The sequence below is a fragment of the Maniola jurtina genome, chromosome 27 (assembly GCF_905333055.1).
Source record: "Maniola jurtina chromosome 27, ilManJurt1.1, whole genome shotgun sequence".
NCBI lineage: Eukaryota > Metazoa > Arthropoda > Insecta > Lepidoptera > Nymphalidae > Maniola > Maniola jurtina.
The window spans coordinates 3,154,715-3,177,294 of NC_060055.1; the positions used below are offsets into that span (position 1 = coordinate 3,154,715).

Genomic DNA, 22,580 nt, shown 5'->3' on the forward strand with positions numbered 1-22,580 from the left:
GACGTCGAATGAGTCAAATATCTGTTTTATTAATTTTAAATTTTAAATAGTTTTTTTGAGAAGCTAACAGTCGGCCATCCAAATTGGGTCGTTCGACCTCGAGCGACGAAAATAAATATTAGGCTAGGTTGTCCAGAATACTAATAGGGGCACGGTTGTTCGTAATACTACGGGACCAGGGTTGTCCCGACACATTTTATTGTAGGACCAGGGTTGTCCCTTAAAGGGTGTCGAATGAATGAACCAGGGTTGTCCATACTACATGACCAGGGTTGTCCCAACACATTTTATTCCAGGACCAGGGTTGTCCCTCAAAGGGTATTGAATGAATGAACCAGGGTTGTCCCAACACATTTTATTCTAGGACCAGGGTTGTCCCTTAATTTCCAACTATATTCATTTGTGAACTATCTTTTGTATGCTTAAGTGGATTTTTGCGTTAATTCCATCCCACTTCTGAACTGTAAACTTAGACCAAAAGGGGCGTTATAATTTAACTATTTTTATAAGTTATTAAATGATCTTTCATATTAAGCTTGAGCGAGGACATAAGCCACAACGCGTAGAGGCTTATCAAGAGTTTTAATCTTTAAATAACCTAACTGCAATATTAATTTGATCGGGGCGCAATTGCTATTGCAACCACTCAATCAAAATGGCGACCTAAACACAAAAGTATTTAATAGTCGTCGAGTCTCGAGTCGGAGCGAGACTGGCTTAAAACCCGTCGAGCAGCCGTATTTATACAAATCGATTCAAAATGGCTGCTCGGAAGAGATCGTGTGACGTCGAATGAGTCAAATATCTGTTTTATTAATTTTAAATTTTAAATAGTTTTTTTGAGAAGCTAACACATAGTTTTTGAAAATTTCCGCATTTTTTGCGGTAACCCAAAAATTGTTTTTTCTAGTTATCGGCTTTTTAGTTAAAAGACGACAGAATACCTATACCTAGGTATACCTATAGGTACCCTACTAGTTAATCTTGGAGCCATACCGTCCTGCAGTCGGAGTCCACGATTGTATCAGCTCATGACGGATTGATTCGTCATGTGTCACCGTGTAGAATGAATAATCGTTAACGCATACGTTACTTACCGATGGGAGCGTAGCCCTTGGAACGTATAGAGGCGGCAAATAATATTTATTTTTAAAGAATATTAGTCATTTTAATCATGACTTACATTCCCCTTTTCCCTCCCACTAAGTAAGCGTTAAACTTGTGATAGACTCCTATCACAAGTTTAACGCTTACTTAGTGGGTACGACAATAGTGCAATGGGTGGGGTTTGAACCGCCGACCTGTCGAATTTATTGTATGTATGTATGTACCTTCGTGTAACTGTAGCTAACCCAATTTATTAACATTTGCACAAGTCAAATTTGGTATTTATTTCACTATTATTATTAATTCTAAAATGCTATAGATAAAAATTTCTATTGAATCACTAGTGAGTAATCTATATCACATGATATTTCTAACATGCCAATTCAACACGGTCTTGTTGAAATGCTAATCACATACCTACATATCTATTATCTAATACCTTAAGCTGGAGATCCATCGTCTAGGTATATAACTGAAATCTGAGGAATAAGAGCTGTCGCCCTTCCAAAGAACCAACGGAACTTTGTTTTGAAAATCACAATTTTACGCTTTAGATTACATTAGATTATTTCATAATTGCAAAATTGTGTGTAGAGATTTTATAAAAACCTTTAAAAAAATAATAAATGATCAAATTTCAATGTGACATGCAATAGGTAGGTATACATTTTTTTTTAAAAACATTGTTTCTCAACTGAGATTTTTTAATTATCTAATGATATAGGTAGGTTTCCAAAAGAGCATTACAATAAAACTAGCGTATTCCCGCAACTTCGTCCGGGTGGACTACACAAATTTCAAACCCGTATTTCAGCCCTCTTGGGGTTGAATTGTCAAATATCCTTTCTTAGCGGGTGTCTACAGCATAATAGCCTATCTGCATGCCGAATTTCAGTCCGATCCGTCCAGTAGTTTGAGCTGTGCGTTGGTGGCGTTGATAGATCAGTTAGTCAGTTTTTCCTTTCATATATTTAGATGAAAATAAGATCTATTCTAACATCTATAAATTACCATTAATGATTGTTACCTTCCAGTTCCAATAAAAAAGTAAAACTTCAAAAATATTTTGAACAAGTAACCGTTTTTTTTACATAAGTAGGTAGGTAAGCGTAGAAATTCAAAAATTCGATTCATTCAAGAGTAGAAAACGTTTTAAAAACAGCTTTAAGGGGGGTCTCACCGTCACTCGCTCCATATAAATGTAGTTCCACTTTCATTCGAATATTAAAGGCCTACGCAGACCGGGACGGCAAGGCAAGGGATTTTGCCGTGAGTCAGCGCACACTGGCCGCTTAGATACCGCGGCATTCCAGCACTTTGCCACGGCATGCCACGGCGTGCCGCGGCACGACAAAGCACGCCTCAGCGACTCCTGCTGCCTGATACACTTTTAGTCTTCAGTTGCGTTTGATCGAGTGTTGGTGTGCCTCAGTTTTAAAATGGTAGATTGGGATTTGGTGTTGATATCGATTATTGCAGATGAAGAAGAAGGTGCACAGGCTAATAATAGGGATAGAAGAAGATTTTGGGTTGATAATTTATGGAAAGAAAGGGAATCAAAGGGTGAATTCAATAATTTATTTAATGATTTAAAATACGACGTGCAAAAATTTTATGACTATCATAGAATGGATTATGAGAAATTTCAAGCACTGTTGAATATATGTCGACCATATATCGAAAAACAGAGGACCAATTTTCGCAACCCCATTGAAGCCGATCAGAGATTATCCTTGTGTTTGAGGTGGGTAGTTAAATGATTGTATAAGTTTTATTTTTTCTTCTTTTATTAAATTAAAAAAAAAAAACAATATTTTTTGCCAAGTACAATCATGTATTGTAGACACATAATAACGATTTTCAAGTTTTTGCACTGATAAACCTTCTCACTGATAATCCCTGGATCTTTATTTGTTTTTACTTAATTTAGAGTACCTACTAGTTTAGATTAGTTTCGTATTCAGAAACTGCAGTTTTGTAGCCAGACCCTGAAGCAGCTTCATAGCCAGGGCCAGAGGCGGTACCATAAACAGACCGTGAAACAGCTTCATAACCAGAGCCTGAGGCAGTTCCATAGCCAGACCCCGAAGCAGCTTCATAACCAGAGCCTGAGGCGGTTCCATAGCCAGACCCCGAAGCAGCTTCATAACCAGAGCCTGAGGTGGTTTCATAGCTAGAGACATCTTCAGATGTTGGAGCTGGAGTTCCCTCTATGTATTTTAATTCGGCGTCAGTTACCACATTAAATATTTGTCTCTTTATTTGGACCTGCACTCTTTCTGGTAGTTTTTTTACTGTGGCAGCCATTGTTTGAAAGAACGAATCAATGGGGTCCACCTCCTTTTTCGATTCAATGTATTTATTTAGTATTTCAGCAGTTGTTGTAGGTTCTGGTCTTATTAAGGAATGGTGTGAATCATTGGTCATTCGCGAAACTGAACGTTCATCATTATCATTGACAGCGGATTCTGCGAAAGAAGTCTGCGTATCCTCTGAAGAGGAGTCCAGATTCGAGGTTTGTTTTCTGTGCTGAATGAATTTTTTCAAAAACTCCAGCTCTTTTTCAAACTTGATAGGGCGTCGCTTTGTGTACGGGTCACCACTCTTTGTTTTTCTGTTATTCATGGAACGTAATGAAACAACGGCTGGATGCTAACTGACTGTTTATTAAGAAATGCACAAGTACCTACATGATGCAATATTATGAGTAGCTACGAACACTACACTTTTCCCCCCTTTTTAATCACAATATAACATAGTTTTCACATAGTTATTAAACTAGACCTTCTTCTTACGATGATATGCTCGCAGAGCTCTAGCGGACGCGCCTGGGGGCGGCGGTGTTGGAGAGTGCACATCTTCCGGCGCCTGCGCCGCACCCTCGCCCCCGGGCGACCCGACAGGGTCTTCGAATGTAACGTCGGCATCGCTATCCACCGCTACCCTTTCATCATCATTCTCTCCCGTCTGCTCCGCTTCCTGCCCAAGGGTGCTAGTTCGCGCGAGAGAATAACGATTTTTTTTATTTACTTTAATTATCTGATCTCGATGCCTACGCCATTCTACCCCCTTTCCCATATCCACTTTATAAGACACCGGCCCCGTCTGACTTACTACTACTCCTTCTGTCCATTTATTTCCCTTAGAGGAGTAATCTCGCGCCATAACTGTATCTCCTATACCCACTTGTCTTTGCATTCCCCCTTTCTGATTAATCTGGCGCTCTTGTGCCGAGCGCACGACCACAGATACGTCGGGACGCAATGCGTCCAGTCGCCCCCGCAATCGCCGGCCTAGCATCAGTACTGCAGGGGACACACCGGTCGTGGCGTGTTCACAGTTTCTATATTGAAATAAAAATTTATTTAGGGCAGCTGACACATTTTCTTTGACAAATAAAGCGCGTTTGATTACTTTTTTAACGGTTTTCACCATGTTTTCAGCCGCACCGTTCCCCTGCGGTCGATACGGTGCCGTCGTTACACTCTTAATACCGTTATTAGCACAGAAATTCTTAAAATCTAAGGCGCTGAAAGGCGGGCCGTTGTCAGTTACGAGCTGGGCAGGCTGACCAAATCTAGCAAATAATGTCTGAAAGGCCAAAATCGTCGACTCCGCATCCGTACGTGTCATACTGATCACTTCTACCCACTTTGAATGAGCATCTAAGACAATCAAATATTTCTTACCTACACATTCCGCAAAATCGGCGTGCACGCGTTGCCACGGGCAAAGTGGATACTCCCAGGGATGAAGTGTGGCGCGGGGTGGGGAGTCGCGGACTATCCGACACGCTTCACATTCTCGACACAAGTACTCGATATCGCGATCTAAACTTGGCCAATAGACATAGCTACGAGACACATTTTTCATTTTATTAATGCCCAGATGGCCTTCATGTATTTCCTTTAACACGCCTTTACGCAATGATGGCGGAACTATAATTCGATATTTATAAATTAAACAACCCAATTCTAAAACTATCTCATTTCGCCTCGCAAAATAAGCCTTTTCCTCCTCGCCGCCCGCTACTGACGACGGCCAACCAAACATCACAAAGCCCACTATTTTACTTAATAAGGGGTCTTTCTTTGTCTCCTTACTAACATCTTTAAAACTAATCGGCAAGTTCTCTTCGATAAGTTGAACATAGCTTGCACACTCCGAAGGGGTCACCCGTCGGCACGGCAATGGCAGGCGGGACAAAGCATCGGCCGGGCCGTTGTCCGAGGAACGCACGAACTCCACCGTGAAGTCATACGCCGACAAGCGCGCAGCCCACCGCTGCAAACGGCTGGCGGCCGTCTGGGGAATTCCACATTTCTTTCCGAAAATGAAGCTTAAGGGCTGGTGGTCTGTGCGCAATATAAACTGTCTACCGAATACATACTGGTGATGTTTGGTAATGCCAAAGAAAATAGCTAGTGCCTCTTTATCAAGTTGGCTATAATTTTTTTCGGAATCCTTTAATGTTCGCGAAACACAGCTAACAGGGCGTTCACTGCCGTCCGGATAACGGTGCGCGAGCACAGCGCCCAAGCCATACGCGCTGTTGTCCACGGACAGTACCAACGGCCGACCCTCTTCATAGTGAGCTAACACCTTATCACCCAACAGTGCACTCTTGGCCCCCGAAAACGCGGCCTCGCAACGTGCATTCCATTTCCAAGTTACATCCTTTTTCAGTAACGCGTGTAACGGAAATAATAACGTACTGAGGTTCGGTATAAATTTTCCATAGTAGTTCAATAATCCAAGAAAACTTTTTAATTGTGTCACGTTTTCGGGGCGTGGTGCGTCGTGTATAGCTTCTATTTTATTCGGATCAGGGTGCAACCCTGATTTATCGATAATGAAGCCTAAATACTTCACACTAGGTTTCAGAAAACTACATTTACTTAACTTAACAGTAAAACCCATCGACCGCAACCGTTCAAGTACCGCTCGTAAATTGGCTAGGTGTGTTTGTCTGTTTGAGCCCGTCACACAAATGTCGTCTAAAAATACTACCGTTCCAGGAATCCCTCGTAATGTTTCCTCCATTAATTTTTGGAATTTTTCAGGAATGCATGATAACCCGAATGGCGTGCGGCGGTATACGAAAGTACCTATCTGCGTGGTAATAGCGGTATAGGCTTGCGAGTCCTCGGATAACATAACCTGTTGATATGAATGCTTTAAGTCTATTTTCGAAAACTCTTCCCCCCCACTCAATGAAGCAAATAGTTCTTCAATTCGAGGCAAAGGATAAAAATCACGTTTTAATTTCGGGTTAATTGTGACTTTATAGTCTCCGCATATTCGTATTTCACCGCACGCTTTTACAACCGGCACGATCGGCGTGCCGTACTCCGAGTGGTCCACGCGGTACATGTACCCCTCGCGCTCGAGTCGCTCGAGCTCGGCCTGCACCCGGCCGCGCAGCGCGAGCGGCACCGGTCGGGCTTTCACATACACGGGTTCCTGGTCCGTGAGCTGTAATTGAATGGTCTTCTTACAAGTGCCTAACGTATCCGTAAATACTTCTGGAAATTCGGCGGTTAACCGGTCCACAAATCGATCGTCGGCTATCTCTTTTAATGTGATTTGTCTAACGTCTAAAGCTCGAAGCCAATCTCGGCCCAGCAAAGGTCGAGAACCGTTTTGTATTACATATAATGTCAAGTTAGGTACACGCACTTCCCCAACCGTGACATCTACATGCACATACCCCAACGACTCGATCTGTGTACCCGAATAACAACGTAATATTAAATTATCGGAGATTAATTTTTTATGAGAAAAAAGTTTATAAAAAAGTTGATCACTAATCGCCGAAATACGACTACCCGTATCAATTTCACATTCCAAAAGATGATCGTCTATTTGCACTTTAAGAAAATATGGTCCGTTACCTTTGGCTGCCAGTTCAAGGTTAAAGAAGTCGTCTTCCTCCGAGACACTTCCATCCAGCACACAATTATTACGCACATTAGACTCGTAATTACGCACTTCATCACACATTATTTTTAGGTGCCCGCGGCGGAGGCACTTATCACAATTAAATTGCACATATTTGCACTTGTTTGCCCGATGCGGCTTTCCGCACCGCCAGCACCGCACAGCCGCACCCGACTCCGCCGGTCCCGACGCGCCGCGGCCGCCGCGCTCGCCGCGCCCGCCAGCAGCGCTCGACTCCGCCGGTCCCGACGCGCCGCGTCCGCCGCGCTCGCCGCGCCCGCCAGCCGCGCTCGAAGGCGCGCGCGCCGTGCCGCGCCGCCCGCTCGCATGATGCAGGCCCTCGCCTGCCTCGCCGCCTGCACTCGAGGTCGATGTCGAAGTCATCGTAGACCCGCTCACCTCCGCATGCTTTTCTGCAGCCTCCAACGCAAGAGCTAGCTCCACAGCCTCCCTGTATTTGATGTCTTTTTCGGCGAATATTCTAGACCGCATCAGTTCGTTTGCCAACCCTGATACGAACTGATCTCTTAAATTTTCCTCTAACATCGTTCCAAAATTGCAAGTTGTTGCCAGATGTTTTAAGTTGTGTAGGTATTCCGTGAGGGACTCGCCTGGACGTTGACGACGTAAGCGAAAAACATGGCGCTCGGCTATTTCGGAACGTTTTGGCTCTAAGTGTTCCGAAACCAATTTCACTAATTCGTCGAAACTTTTCGATTCAGGATGCGTCGGCGAACATAAATCGCACATCAACATGTACGTCGCTTCACCCACGATAGTAATTAACAACGGCACTTGTAATTCATCTTTCACTTCGTTTAAGAGAATATACTGCTTAACTCGCCTTATATACGCGGGCCACTGCTTGGAATTTAAGTCAAATGGTTCTAATTTACCTATAGGCATTGTATTTTTACAATATTCACTTTAAAACGCGTGGTAAATTATATAAAATACCCATCCTCGTCGCCAGTGGAACGTAATGAAACAACGGCTGGATGCTAACTGACTGTTTATTAAGAAATGCACAAGTACCTACATGATGCAATATTATGAGTAGCTACGAACACTACAATTCAGAGCTTTCCTAAAATTATTACGTATATTACCCCATATTTTCTGGCATTCTTCACCTAAAACAAAACATAAGCAGGTAAAATGGTATATTATCTTTCAGATTTTTGATCACGGGAAGTAGCTTCAAGTCTCTAGGTTACAGCTATCGCATGGGGTTTAGTACAGTGCGCTCTATCGTACATGAAACTTGCCGAGTCATTTGGAATGCCCTAAGACCTAGTGTTATGCCAAAACCAACAAGGGAAAAATGGACGCGAATCGCGATGGAATTTGATGAAAAATGGAATTTCCCGAACTGCATCGGTGCAATAGATGGTAAACATTTCAGGATAAAAGCACCTCGCAATAGTGGAAGTCTCTACATAAACTATAAAAAGTTTTTCAGTATCGTACTACTAGCGGTTGTGGATGCAAATTATAAATTTGTGATTGCAGATGTAGGATCATATGGACGAAATAGTGATGGAGGTATAATGCAAAACTCAATATTTGGAAAAAAATTGACTTCTAATGCCCTCGATATTCCCCCAAAAAAACGTTTACCGAGGACTGATCTTGAGTTGCCGTATGTTTTTGTAGCAGACGAGGCTTTTCCGTTAACCACAAACATTATGAGACCATTTAGTGGCGATCGATTGACAGATGAAGCAATGAAAATATACAATTATCGTTTGAGTAGAGCCAGGCGTATCGTCGAAAATGCATTTGGTATACTTCAAGAACGTTTCGAATTATGTCAAAAAGGAATTCAGGTTCAACCAAAATATGTTGATAATATCATTTTAGCATGTACTTGCTTACACAATTTCATCATAGGTGGTACAAGCACAGAAAGCCAAAATATAGCAAGTGTAAGCATTAATTTAGAAAACGATAATAATATGAACAATGCATTAGATGGTATGACAGTACGGGAGATGTTTAAAGATTACTTTAGGTCTGATGAGGGCTCTATTCCATGGCAAAACGATATTGTAAATAGACATTAATACTGTGTTAAATCTTAAAATATAATTATAGTGCAAAAATATTTACTTACCTGTTTTATTCATTTCTATTCCAATTCTTTTCCACGCATTGTTCTTCATTTGAGTGTTCATATAATGTTTTGATGACATATTATATAAATAATCATAGTCTTGAACTAAAGTTATTAATTTTTCCTCCATGTTGGAATAAAAAACGTAAAAAACTGGTCTCCGAAAAAATCACGTAGCACAGTCGTCAAAGACGCGGGCGCAAATGGATGGTCAATATTGGTGTGCATTCCCCGCTTCTCTACTCCCGCCGCCGCACCCCGCAGTATATCACTACGAGCGCCGGAGTCCGTGGCATGCCGTTGCCTACCGCAGTATGCCACGGCATCCCGCCACGGGAGCCTGTGGCGCGTGTTGCGATAAAATCCCTTTCAATGCCACGGCATCATTTTAAAGCATAGCAATTTATGTCGTATTTCTGTACCAGTACGGTTGAATGTCCATTAGTAAAAATTAAAATCCCTTGCCTTGCCGTCCCGGTCTGCGTAGGCCTTAAGGAACCACAGTCCATGAAATTTTGCAGACATATTCTAGAAACTAATATCTATGCCTGTGGTTTTCCAGATTTCTGTTAAAATATTCGGTTTCAAAGTTACGTGGTCTTAAAATTCACATATAAATCTTTGAGCTCCTGTAATTTTGAAACTACATATTTTTAGAAAAATCGAAAACACCACAGGCACAGATATAAGTTTCTAGAATATGTCTGCAAAATTTCATGGACTTTGGTTGCTTAATATTCAAATGAAATTGGAACTACGATTGTATGGAGTAAGTGACGGAGAGAGCCCTGTTAAAGAAATGCCATTCTGGTAGTAAGTTAACCTTAAAAAGGTAAAGACAATATAAAAGTCTAATTAAAGATGTTTAACCTTATATGGGTAACAAGTATTTCTATATTTAACTTGTGTCTCAAAATCCAGTTAACAATACGAAATGAATAAACAATGAATGTTAATCATAAGTCCTGGTCAAACGAAACGCGACTCCTAGAAGAAATACAAGAAACTGTAAAGGTCAGCGCAAACAATCGGAGCGCAAACTAAGTTTTGTTGTGGTACTTTGATGTATGGGTGGCAGCGCGTGGCAAGTCCCAGCCATCTCAGAATGAGAAAGGTTTAGGTTATTATTATCGGTGGTCAGAGTCCACCATGCTGGCGAAAAGCGAATTAGCAGATTTCACATACTTTTGAGAATATCATGGAGAACTTCTCAGGTACGATGTTTTCCTTCACCGTTAAAACAAGTTATATTTTATTGCTTAAAATGCACTTAACTCTGAAAAGTTAAACATAATGTACTCGTGAGAGCGACAAACCTTTCGCTGCTCGCAATAGTGCAGCTGTTGTGACGCATTCATCGTGATGTGCAGTTGTGCGGCAGCACTGATGTGTCACTGTCATTATACGTCGTGTTTTTCAAGGCTGAAGTTTTTAATTCAGGTTAAAAACCCGTACCTGATGCCTTAATCAAGACATAACAATTTTGCTTACATTGTAACTAATACAGGCTTGGTAGTAATTCTTTAAAGGTTAAAAAACCGGTCAAGCGCGTGTCGAGTACGCGCAGGGTGTGGTTCCTTAGTTATTAATTTTCTTTAGTAATTTTCAATGACATTTATTACGACTCCAATTAGGTACATTTTTTGAGTTGGTCGACTATTACTCGTTAACTTGTAAAACCTATTTAGCTGTGATAGTTTTCAATTTAAATACCTATACCTATTAAATACTATGATATCCAAAAACAACCCTTTAGCAGACATCTACCTGGTGAAACCCAAAAAACCCGGTTATTTCAGTTTTTCTTTTTCAATTTTTTTCTGGCAATACATAGTTTTGAGTTTGCATTAAGTATAGCAATTTTAACCATATCCCGAAGTTCATAAAGCTGAGTTTTAGTTCCGTAAAAAAACCTTGTGCCTCAGCGTTACTCTACTCTGTAGGTAAGCGTTGTGCCTTATGTTAATTGCTTAGTATCACAGTTTATAGCATAGGTACAATACTATTAAATGATCTTTAATAATAGTATTATAGTACTATAAATATTTAATTATACTCGTGTCTTGTCCTCGGATTAGCTGAAATATTTGTTTTTATATATATTGTAGTACGCTCGTTAGCTACTGCCAAACAACACTGTTTTAGAGAATAGATAGGTAAATATATGTTTTTTTTTTTTTTTTTGGGTTGGTATCATTATACACTAGTCTGTGGTATCATTACCCAATCTGCTTGTTCCCGGAATGTCTCCTCTCATTCGCTTTTTAGTGCTGCCACTCAACACAACTCAGTTCAGTTATGCCTAAGAGAAAGAATAACGAACTGGAGTATATTAGTAAGAAGATAAGGAAATTAGAAGAGAAATTACGCCGAGCACGAAGAATGGAAGAGTCTTCAGACTCCTCTTCATCATCGGAATTGCTAGACTTGCAAAACGATGCAGGTAGACCTAGTTTCAAAATGGCGCCACGGGGCGTCTACACTAACCTAAAACATAACCGAATTGCTCAAAGGAGCTTTTCACAGTGTTTAATGGTTAACATCGTACGGATAAATAATTACCATAGGCTAAGGTACATCGAATTACTCAATGGAGTCTTTCATAGGACCATAAATAAAAATTGGTAACCAAACATATTCGAATTGCTCAAAGGAGCCTTTCAACATGTCTATCGGTCACCGCATTACAAGAAGGCTTAATATTAATTATTTTGGGACACTGCGTACATCGAATTACTCAACGGAGTCTTTCATAGTACCTACTAAGACTAAACTTTACAATGTGTGATCCATTTAAAGAAAATATTACTAACTAAAGTAATTATTGTTAATGTATCAGTTCCAATTCAATGGAATTAAGACTAAACCTTCCGGTTTCAGGCGACGAATTCAGCATATGTTCCAGGCCACCCAGCCCAATAGAGGAGGTAGAAATAATCTCCATGGACAATGAACCGCTGCTGGCAGATGTACCGCCCGCGCCGCCAGAAATACCTGCTGGGAGTACCGAGGTACCTAATGGAGATCAAGCTTTGCCGGACGAGATTTTGGAGATTTTGGGAGAGGACCCAACATCTGTTTCGCAATTGGGACCAGAAATACGGAAGGAATTGGCTAACAGATTAAATCACATCGCTATCTCCGGTCTGGATAAAGAGGTCCGAAAAGATTTATTCCAAAATAAAAAATACATGGTTCCTACCAACAGCGAACGCATCGCCGCGCCATTACTTAACTTAGAAATAAGGGCGGCATTGCCAGATACCATATTAAAACGGGACAAGGGCATGGAAACGAGACAAAAGCAGATTTCTGCGGTTATTTCTTGTATTGCCCGGGTTATAGATAATCAAATAAAAAATAATAATGCTGACAGCAAAGTAACCAAAGAACTGATGGACAGCATTCGTATGCTCTGTGACATCCAGTATTCCGACTCTATGAGAAGAAGATATTTTATTTTATCTTGCGTAAAAAGGGACGTGTTAGAACACCTAAAACTGACAAAGGTTGACAAGTACTTGTTTGGTGAAAACATATCAGAGACTTTAAAAACGGCAAAAACGGTGTCAAGATCGAGAGCCGAGATTATAAAGATTCAGGACAGTAATAATAAAGGAACAATAAAGAGGAAAACACAACCATCAACTTCAACTTTAAACTACAGGGCTCCTCCGGCACGCAGGCAGCCGGTACAAAAGAGGAGCCATCCGCCTGCTCCAGCGCGGAAGCCCGAATTCTCATCGAGAGGATCGCGGCATCATCAACAGCAATACAGGAATCCACGTCGCGATTAAACGAGGTAACATACGCCGAATCGAGGCGCACGCACCCAGACATTGAATGGGAGCTTAGCGATTCAGCTTTCACTCAAATTGTTAAGACCTTTGGTCAACCTCAAATTGATCTTTTTGCTACTCGCATTAATAAGAAGTGCGATAGATTTGTGTCCTGGCATAGAGACCCAGATGCCTTTGCTATAAATGCTTTTACGATTAATTGGTCTAACTTTTATTTTTACGCTTTTCCCCCATTTTCAATCATACTAAAAAGTCTTCAGAAAATGATTTATGATAGAGCGACAGGAATCATAGTTGTACCAAGGTGGCCAACTCAACCTTGGTACCCTCTCTTTCAATCTCTTTTGATTTCAGATATGTTAATTCTAGAACCGCATAAAAACATCAAGATTTCCTTTTTTAGCAAACGCAACATACAGTCACAACTTACCCTGGTTGCTGGGATATTATACGGCGGTCACTACTACGAAGAGACGCCCCACCAGCCTCAATCGACATAATGCTATCATCCCTGGCAGAAAGCTCCATCAAACAGTACGATGTTTGCTTGAAGAAATGGTTTACACATTGTAACAGGAATTCAATAAATATGTTGGAAGCACCAGTCCCAGAGGCATTACAATTCTTGACATCACTTTACAGTAGTGGAGCTCAATATGGAACTCTCAATAGCTGTAGAGCCGCATTATCTCTAATACTAGGTTCAAATATATCTAAAGATGAGAGAATTGTAAGATTTTTTAAGGGTGTCTTTAGACTAAGACCGCCTCTTCCCAAATATAACATTACATGGGACACCTCTCGTGTTCTGGATTATTTGACTACGTATTACCCTTATGAAGACCTATCCTTAGAAAGATTAACAATGAAATGTGTTACTTTGTTAGCTTTAGTGACAACACACAGATTACAAACTTTATCAAAAATTAAAGTAAAAAACATAGAAATTGTACCTTCACAAATAATAATTAAAATCCCTGATTTAATTAAAACCTCTAAACCAGGCTCTAATCAACCTGCTCTTATATTGCCTTTCTTTCCAGAGAGACCTGCTATATGTCCAGCACAAGCTCTTACAGCTTATATAAGTAAAACCTCTACATTACGTAGTCAAGAGGATTTATTTATTAGTTATAAAAAACCTTTCAAAGTAGTTTCAACCCAAACATTAAGTCGCTGGATAAAAACCGTACTAAAAGAGAGCGGTATTGATGTATCCATATTCTCTGCCCACAGCACCAGACATGCTGCAACTTCTAAAGCTTATAGAGCAGGCATCAACATAGATATTATTCGCAAAACAGCGGGCTGGAGCCAAAACTCCAGCACGTTTTGGAAATATTATAATAGAGATTTGATTTGTAATCAGGAAAATTCCTCTATAGCCAAAGCAATCATAGGAAAATAGAACAAATTACATTAAAATTGTTGGGAAATTGAATGATTAATGGATACTTGATGATATAGATAAGTGATTTATGAATAATAAAACAATCTTTAGGTATTTAGTTTACTTTATTGAACCTGTATATATACATAACCAATGATTTTTGAATCTCCTTTGTTAACAAAGATTATTAAAAAAGAATGCAAGTAATGTAACTTGGTAACATTAATAATTAAGGTTGTATTGTTTTCATAATAATTATATGCAGTTCATACAGAAAACAACTTTATTAATTTTCATTATTACCCATTTTTTCTTGGTGCAGGAAGGTTAATGGTATTACCACCTGCTAGTATTTTCGGAACTTACTCTAAATGTCTACAATATATATAAAAACAAATATTTCAGCTAATCCGAGGACAAGACACGAGTATAATTGATGATTAAATGAGCTTACCTGTAAGTGAAATTCAATCATAATTATACGAAGTGTCTTGTCCGAAGGATTAGCTCCCTCCCACCCACAAGCAGTACCCAAACAATGTTCCGAAAATACATTAATAACTCTGAAATAAATGAGAGGAGACATTCCGGGAACAAGCAGATTGGGTAATGATACCACAGACTAGTGTATAATGATACCAACCCAAAAAAAAAAAAAAAAAAAAAACATATATTTACCTATCTATTCTCTAAAACAGTGTTGTTTGGCAGTAGCTAACGAGCGTACTACAATATATATAAAAACAAATATTTCAGCTAATCCTTCGGACAAGACAATTCGTATAATTATGATTGAATTTCACTTACAGGTAAGCTCATTTAATCATCAATTATACGTCTTTAACACAGTATAGAATCTTTTAAAATTCCATATATTAATATGGTTAAGCATGATTAACAGATGATAATTAATGATTGATAAAGAAATAACATTTAGATATTAATAATGTAACATCGACAAGTGATGCAATAAATCATTGCCAGCTCTATAAGTTTAAAGCGCTGTGTTAACGGTACATAAAAAGTAATTTTAAGTTAATTTTATTATAATTTAATATTTCTCAGTTATTGTCTGTATGGCTGACTTTGATGAGCCGGCGATAGTGGTGGGACGAGTCGGTAAAGAAATATATCGATCTTTTTTTGTTGTTATTGTAAATTGTAGTAAAACTAAAACACAAATAGTTTTAAATAGAATAAAATTTGTTCGAACCTGCAATCTTTTTTAAAAAGAATCTTATTTTGATCTTTCAATTTCAACACCTTGTAAAAATTATATTATTGAAAGTAGATAAAGTATATATTTGAAAAGAAGATACAATAATTATGTGAAAAACAACGTTGAATGTATAATAAAATAAATTAATTTGAATTCCATTTCAAACAACTTAGGTATTGTTTAATAATTCAAAGAATGTCTTTCTAATAAATAATAATATTCAGATCCCTTTTTTAGCAATAAGGCCGTCTGTTGTACATCTATTGTATCAGGTATCAATTTTAGAGCTTTATATAATATCAGGGTATCAATGTACACTTTTTGATTGTCAACTGTTGAATTTGATGAATAAATTGACGTATATACGTAAAACTACGGCTACTAGGATTCCAAACAATCTGAAAAGAAGTTTAAATTTTAAACTCTAAAGTCGATAAACACCACTATATCGACTATACATAATACAAAAAGTGCTTCACATCACTAGCTGACCTCTATTTCCTATATCTCGATCCTCGATTCGATACCTCATTAAAATCTAAAAAAAGTGAATCCAACTCAATCACTATCTCTTTCTAACAAAAACATAAACGAATTTTTATACACGCTATTTCAACTCAATACAAAATGATTAGTCGAAGATATGGTGGAAAATTTGGTGGAATGGAGATAGATAATATCCTGGATTAGCACATAGGCTACTTGTTATCCCGGAAAATCAAAGAGTTCCCACGGGATTTCGAAAAACCTAAATACACGCGGGCGAAGTCGCGGGTATCGGCTAGTATTTTATAAAAACTGAAAGTTCGTAATATGGAGCTTTGTCCGTGTGGATTTAGGTTTTTAAAAATCTCGTGAGAACTCTTTGATTTTGCGGGATAAAAGTAGCCTATGTCGTCCGTCTTTAAGATACCTTCGTACAAAATTTTGTTAAAATAGCTTAAAAACGGATGAGCCGTGAAAAGTTAACAGAGAAAAAGACTGACATTAAGAAGTTAGTAGATGAAGGCCATTTTTTAAATTAAATTTAGCTATAGTTAAATGTCCGGGGAAACTCCTTGATTTTCCGGGATAAAAAGTAACCAATGTATGTCTACAAGATGCAAGCTGTCTCTACAACAAATGTTAAAATTAGTTGAGCAGATGGGTCATGTAAAGGTAACAGATAAGCAGACAGACATTCAGAATTCATGCTCTAAGACTTTGACTATGCTCAGATTTAAGTTTCAGTTAAATCGAGACTGATTTATGTGAGCGATAGGTATAACGCTGTCTCGCTTATACAGTGTCTTATATCTGAGCAAATAGCTCAACGGTTGAGAAGCGGACTGAATTCCGGAAGGTCGGCGGTTCAAACCCTACCCGTTGCACTATTGTCGTACTCACTCCTGGCACAAGCTTTACGCTTAATTGTAGGGGAAAGGGGAGTGTTAGACATGATTAAAATGAGTAATATACTTTAAAAAAAAATATCGCGGTTTTCAGATTTAGCCTTGTATCTTTTTTTTTTAAAGTCAATGTTTGCTCTATAATATCTCTAACTAACTATTTAGGACTGTAGCTGTAGGTATATTTAGATGTTAAACATAGTGATAACTAGCTGTGCCCGCGACTTCGTTCGCGTGGAATAGTGACTTTAGTATATATAATATATATATTATTATAAATAATATATATATTAGTATATTAAATATATATATTAGTGAAAACCGTATCTAAATCGAATAAGCCGTTTCTGATATTAGCGTGCTCAAACACACAGACAAACAGACAAACGGACAAAAAAAAATTAATTACAATTTCGGATTCGGCATCGATATAATAACAACCCCTGCTACTTTTTTTTTATATATTTCCATTGTACAGACACCACTTTTCTACAATTTTATTGTATGTATAGATAGTCTGCCAAACTTTTTAAATACTATGCTTACTCCCTTTTACTTATTCGTCTGCCTGCGTATGAAATTGGAGTAAAAAGAGCTTGTGAAAGTTTTAGCTTTTATCAACTACTATCTTAATATTTTTCCATTAGCTCTCGAAACAGAAATTCTTTTGTTATAAAGATAATTTTGAACTTTGTCACAAGGCAATTGGGTTCATTTTAACGTTTTGTCTTTTTTGTCGCAATAAATCTATTATCTAGATTTGTCTAGGTGCAATTTATTGTCTATTGTGCAGATTATGAAGTTGTTTGCTTGAAAAGCATTCTCAGTAAAACAATTTTTTATTGGAATTTCAAAGTTGAGGAGGGGAAATCGGTTTCTGATTAAGATTTCATTAAAAAAGCAATTGGTTGCAAAGATATTTCTAATTGACTTCAAAAGGAGGAGGTTTTTTATTCCGTCGTTATTTCTTTCAGTAGAGAAATTTCAAAATGGCCGCCACGCAAATTAAGAGGATAGTCTAGTTGTTAATTTTTTTTTTAAATTTTTTTCATAGTCCAGTAGGCATTTTGTTAAAAAAAACTGTTATCATTATTTAGAAGAACAAGTAATTAGTTCATTGTAGTTTAAATTACAAACAATAACTTTATCACAACTAGATTGAACAATAAAAAAAAATTAACACATTCTAACAAGATTAATGACCAAAAAGTTTGTTTTTCAAAAAAAAAGCCAGTTAAGTGCGAGTCTGACTCGGACACGAAGGGTTCCGCTTCCGTACCTACTATCGTTAAAAAAACAAGACTTATTTTTTTTCAAAGCAGCCATGTTATGTAAAAAAATTATTATTTGTTGTTATAGCGGCAATAGAAATACCTACACAATCACATGGAGAGATCGCGTTCGAAATACCACCGTGTTGCAGAGAATGGGGAAGTCTATTGATTTACTCAAATGTGTGCAAAGGAGAAAGCTCGAATATCTGGGACATATAATGCGCAACTCAAAATATGACCTGCTGCAGTTCATAATGCAAGGGAAAATAAAAGGCAAACGTAGACCTGGCCGTAGACGAACATCCTGGCTTAAGAACCTTCGCCAGTGGTTTAATATGAGTACAAGGTCACTGTTTAGAGCAGCGGTGAACAAAGTCCAGTTAGCCTTAATGATTGCCAACCTCCGATAGGAGATGGCACTAGAAGAAGAAGAAGACACATTCTGTAAAAATTTCAACTCTACCTATTACGGTTCACGCGATACCTGCTGACAGATAGATAGATGGATGTTCAGTGGCGGCTTAGTAATAGGGTCCTTTCGGGTACGGGACCCTAAATTTTTTTTTAAAAGAATATTAGCCATGTTAAATGACTAATATTCTCCTTTCCTCTCCAACTAAGCGTCAGGCTTGTGCTAGGAGTAGGTACGACAATAGTGCAACGGGCGGGGTTTGAACCGTCGACCTTTCGGTTTTCAGTCCACTCCTTTACCGGTTGAGCTATTGAGGCTCTATTTTGGTCATACGCACGTTAGAACATACCACCGATGGACAGATGGACAAACGGACTTGACGAATCTAGCTCCTTGTTTTACGGAACCCTAAAATTACAAAGAATAGATAAAAAACAGAAGCCAAGATCCCGACAAAAGATTAAAAAAAAAACGTAGACACAGATAACATAAGGTGTCACTGAACAATGGTTAAAAAATATTATAAAGGCCACCGCACACTCGAGTGTGTCGAAAAAACTCATTTGTGCATCGGAAGGTGTCAGAACGAAATGATGATGGATGATGGACGGTGGGTTTAATTCGTAATATGAAGCGTGTGACGAAAGGCGCCATGTTTTATATGTTTCTAGTAATGCTGTTTACCGGTACATACTGCGCTGCATAGTGTGTGGTGTACTTTTTATCTACTAGAAGATGCCCGCGACTTCGTCCGTGTGGATTTAGGTAAGATCCCGTGGGAACTGTTAGATTTTCCGGGATAAAAGTTGCCTATGTCAATTACAGGGACGCAACCTACCTCGGTACCTTCATACAAATCGGTTAAGCGGTCTTTAGGAATACCGTGGGAACTCTTTGATTTTCCGGGATAAAAAATAGCCTATGTCGGTCCCCGGGATATAAGCTAACTCTGTACTAAACGTCAGAATCGCTTAAACTGTTGGGCCGTGAAAAGGTAGCAGACAAACAAACAGACAGACACACTTTCGCATTTATAATATTAGTATTAGTATGGATTTGGTTTAGTGGTTAGTATGGTCGAGTGTGGATGAAGAGGTTCTGGGTTCAATTCGCAGGTCGGACCAAAGAAGACACCTTTCTGTCTGTACACGTGAAAAAAGTAATGGTAGGTACTTCATTTCTACACGTCGCTGGGCCACTACCGAGCATGAGGGTGGGAATTAGAAATTAGTTTAGTTAGGTCATGGCCCACCACGCTGATAAGTGCGGTTTGGCAAACTTCACTAAACTTTGAAAATATTATGTATAACTAAAAATTTAAAAAACTCCCGACACAAACACCTCTATAAGAAAACTAGTAAAGAGCTGATAACTTTCAAACGGCTGAACCGATTTTCTTCGATTATAGCTAAGAACACTCTCGATCAAGCCACCTTTCAAACAAAAAAAAACTGAATTAAAATCAGTCCATTCGCTTAGGAGCTACGATGCCACAGACAGATACAAACGTCAAACTTATAACATCCCTCTTTTTGGGTCGGGGGTTAAAAACACTCAGGCGTAGGTTTCGTCACATAGTTTTCCTTCGCCGTTGAAACAAATTATATTTAATTGTTTAAAACGCATAGCTTCGATAAGTTAGAAACAAGTTAAAAGTTTCATGTTAATTTGCTTATCGAACTTTATCTTGTTCGAGTTAATTATGTAAATCATTGAATTCCAATAGATAGGTAGCATATAACTTAGCGTCTAGCTCAATAAGTTGTACATAATATAAAATGTCCCAACCTACCTATTATCTCAAATGTTAGAAATGATGACTTTCGAATTTCAAAGTCACGTCACCGATTGGCCGTCAAAGATGTCAGATCGACCAATGGCGGCTCGTCTAATACAGTGACTTGCGTTTCAAAGACAATTGAAATAAAAAAATGTCGGCTTCTGTTAAAGTGGCAAGGTTTTTTATCGAGTCACGAAGGTTATCTGTGATGTGGTTTTTTATAGAGGTGAGAGGTGCGGTTGTCGGGGTTTTTTAATCGACTTTGTTAAAGGCTTAAGCGGTATTTACACGACTGCCCAAAAAAAGGAAACCTAATGTTTTCAGGGTTTCATACATGTGAGTTTCTTTATTTCACTATAACTTCTGTCGTTTCAAAGACAATTGAAATAAAAAAATGTCTGCTTCTGTTAAAGTGGCAAGGTTTTTTATCGAGTCACGAAGGTGATCTGTGATGGGGTTTTTTATAGAGGTGAGAGGTGCGGTTGTCGGGGTTTTTTAACCGACTTTGTTGAAGCGGACTGCCCGAAAAATTTTTATCCCGAAAAATCAAAAAGTCCCCACGGGGTTCCCAAAAACCCGTCCGCTTAACCGATTTGTATGAAATTGTGTACCGAGGTAGCTTGCGTCCCTATAATTGACATAGGCAACTTTTTATCCTGGAAAATAGAACAGTTCCCACGGGATCTTTAAAAACCTAAATCCACGCGGACGAAGTCGCGGGCATCCTCTAGTATTATTATAAACGCGAAAAAAGTGTTTTTGTTGATTTCTTGGTTTGTCCTTCAATTACGTCGCAACAGAGCAACGGCTTAGCGTGATTTTTTGCATGGATAGTTAAAGACCTAGAGAGTGACATAGGCTACTTTTATCCCAGAAAATCAGAGTTCCCACGAAATTTTTTAAAACCTAAATCCACGCGAAGTCGCGGGCATTAGCTAGTAAACTATAAATAGTGTCTCAAGCAAAAAAGTTCCAACAACATTTTTCTTTGTGACTCTATACCGCACATTGAAAATAAAACAGAAAAAAATAAAACGCCGTAAATTGGAAAATCGTTTTCAATTGTTAACAATTAACTGTAATTGACGATAAGTTTGTGAACCAATTGTTAAAATAAACTGTCCTTTGCAATCGTAGCTAGATGTTAACTGAGTTGACATACATTTGAATCAACATACCTAAACAAGTTTTATTGTTAGATTTTCTCTCTAGATATAATATTTTCTATGCAATCTTTGCATTTATATAGGTAAGTAACTTATCTATAAATCTAATTTTAACCTATCTAAAACCCATCCTTGAATTTCGTGGCGGCAATTTTGCATTTTTTATTATTTTTATGGTTACGTACCTCAAAAGTAAAAACGGAACCTTTATCACTTTGTTGTCTGTGTCTGTCCGTCCGTCCATCCGTCCAAAAAAACCTATAGGGTACCTACTTCCCGTTGACCTAGAATCATGAAAATTTAGTAGGTAAGGTAGGTAGGTCTTAAAGCACAAGTACAGGAATAAATCCGAAAACCGTGAATTTGTGGTTGAGTACCTACGGCATCACAAAAAAAAAAGTTTCAATTTTCAAAGTGAAAATTTAGTGCTAGTGCATTTTAAAGAACACAAGAACAAACTGTCTTTCAGTGAAAACTAACTGTAAACTAAGATAAGTTAATGGACCGATTCTTAGCATTTTGCATTTTTTATTATTATTAGGGTTACGTACCTCAAAAGTAAAAACGGAACCCTTATAGGATCACTTTGTTGTCTGTCTGTCCGTCCGTGCGTCCGTCCGTCCATCCGTCCAAAAAAACCTATAGGGTACCTACTTCCCGTTGACCTAGAATCATGAAAATTTAGTAGGTAAGGTAGGTAGGTCTTAAAGCACAAGTACAGGAATAAATCCGAAAACCGTGAATTTGTGGTTGAGTACCTACGGCATCACAAAAAAAAAAGTTTCAATTTTCAAAGTGAAAACTTAGTGCTAGTAGTAGTAGGGGATTCGCCGGTTCTGCCCCAGGCCCTGGCCCCCTCCCATGCCTCGCTGCCTCAGCTCCCTCCGTGCCTCGGTCAAGATCGAAACCTAAAAAAAAAAAAAAAAAAAAAAAAAAAAAAAAAAAAAAAAAAAAAAAAAAAAAAAAAAGGGTTTGGGGTACGCTGAAT

The 22,580-nt window shown here is 38.6% G+C and overlaps 3 protein-coding genes across 6 annotated transcripts in view; all 3 read left to right on the forward strand.

The window, feature by feature from the left end:
- Positions 1-22,580, forward strand: part of LOC123879042 (homeotic protein distal-less) — a 214,026-nt gene that overhangs the window by 55,278 nt on the left and 136,168 nt on the right. The window lies entirely within an intron of this gene.
- On the forward strand, positions 2,334-9,158 carry LOC123879041 (protein ANTAGONIST OF LIKE HETEROCHROMATIN PROTEIN 1-like). Of its 2 annotated transcripts, XM_045926547.1 has the most exons (3): positions 2,334-2,851; positions 8,225-8,439; positions 8,560-9,158. In XM_045926547.1, the coding sequence occupies exons 1-3, from the start codon at positions 2,547-2,549 to the stop codon at positions 9,111-9,113; spliced, it is 1,074 nt and encodes a 357-aa protein (XP_045782503.1). In that variant the 5' UTR covers positions 2,334-2,546; the 3' UTR covers positions 9,114-9,158. The 2 variants fall into 2 exon arrangements, with proteins under 2 accessions (XP_045782503.1, XP_045782502.1); XM_045926546.1 differs by having other exon boundaries at positions 8,225-9,158.
- LOC123879044 lies at positions 11,492-13,576 on the forward strand. The gene is made up of 3 exons (XM_045926555.1): positions 11,492-11,606; positions 12,044-12,965; positions 13,367-13,576. Exons 1-2 carry the CDS (start codon positions 11,546-11,548, stop codon positions 12,958-12,960), a joined length of 978 nt encoding a protein of 325 aa, XP_045782511.1. The 5' UTR covers positions 11,492-11,545; the 3' UTR covers positions 12,961-12,965; positions 13,367-13,576.

Excerpts from the sequence above, each read along its gene's own strand:
- LOC123879041 (XM_045926546.1), top strand. The coding sequence starts at position 2,547 with ATGGTAGATTGGGATTTGGTGTTGATATCGATTATTGCAGATGAAGAA. Across the intron at positions 2,852-8,224 it reads AGATTATCCTTGTGTTTGAG|ATTTTTGATCACGGGAAGTA; the intron begins GTGGGTAGTTAA and ends ATTATCTTTCAG.
- LOC123879044 (XM_045926555.1), top strand. The coding sequence starts at position 11,546 with ATGGAAGAGTCTTCAGACTCCTCTTCATCATCGGAATTGCTAGACTTG. Across the intron at positions 11,607-12,043 it reads AGACTTGCAAAACGATGCAG|GCGACGAATTCAGCATATGT; the intron begins GTAGACCTAGTT and ends TTCCGGTTTCAG.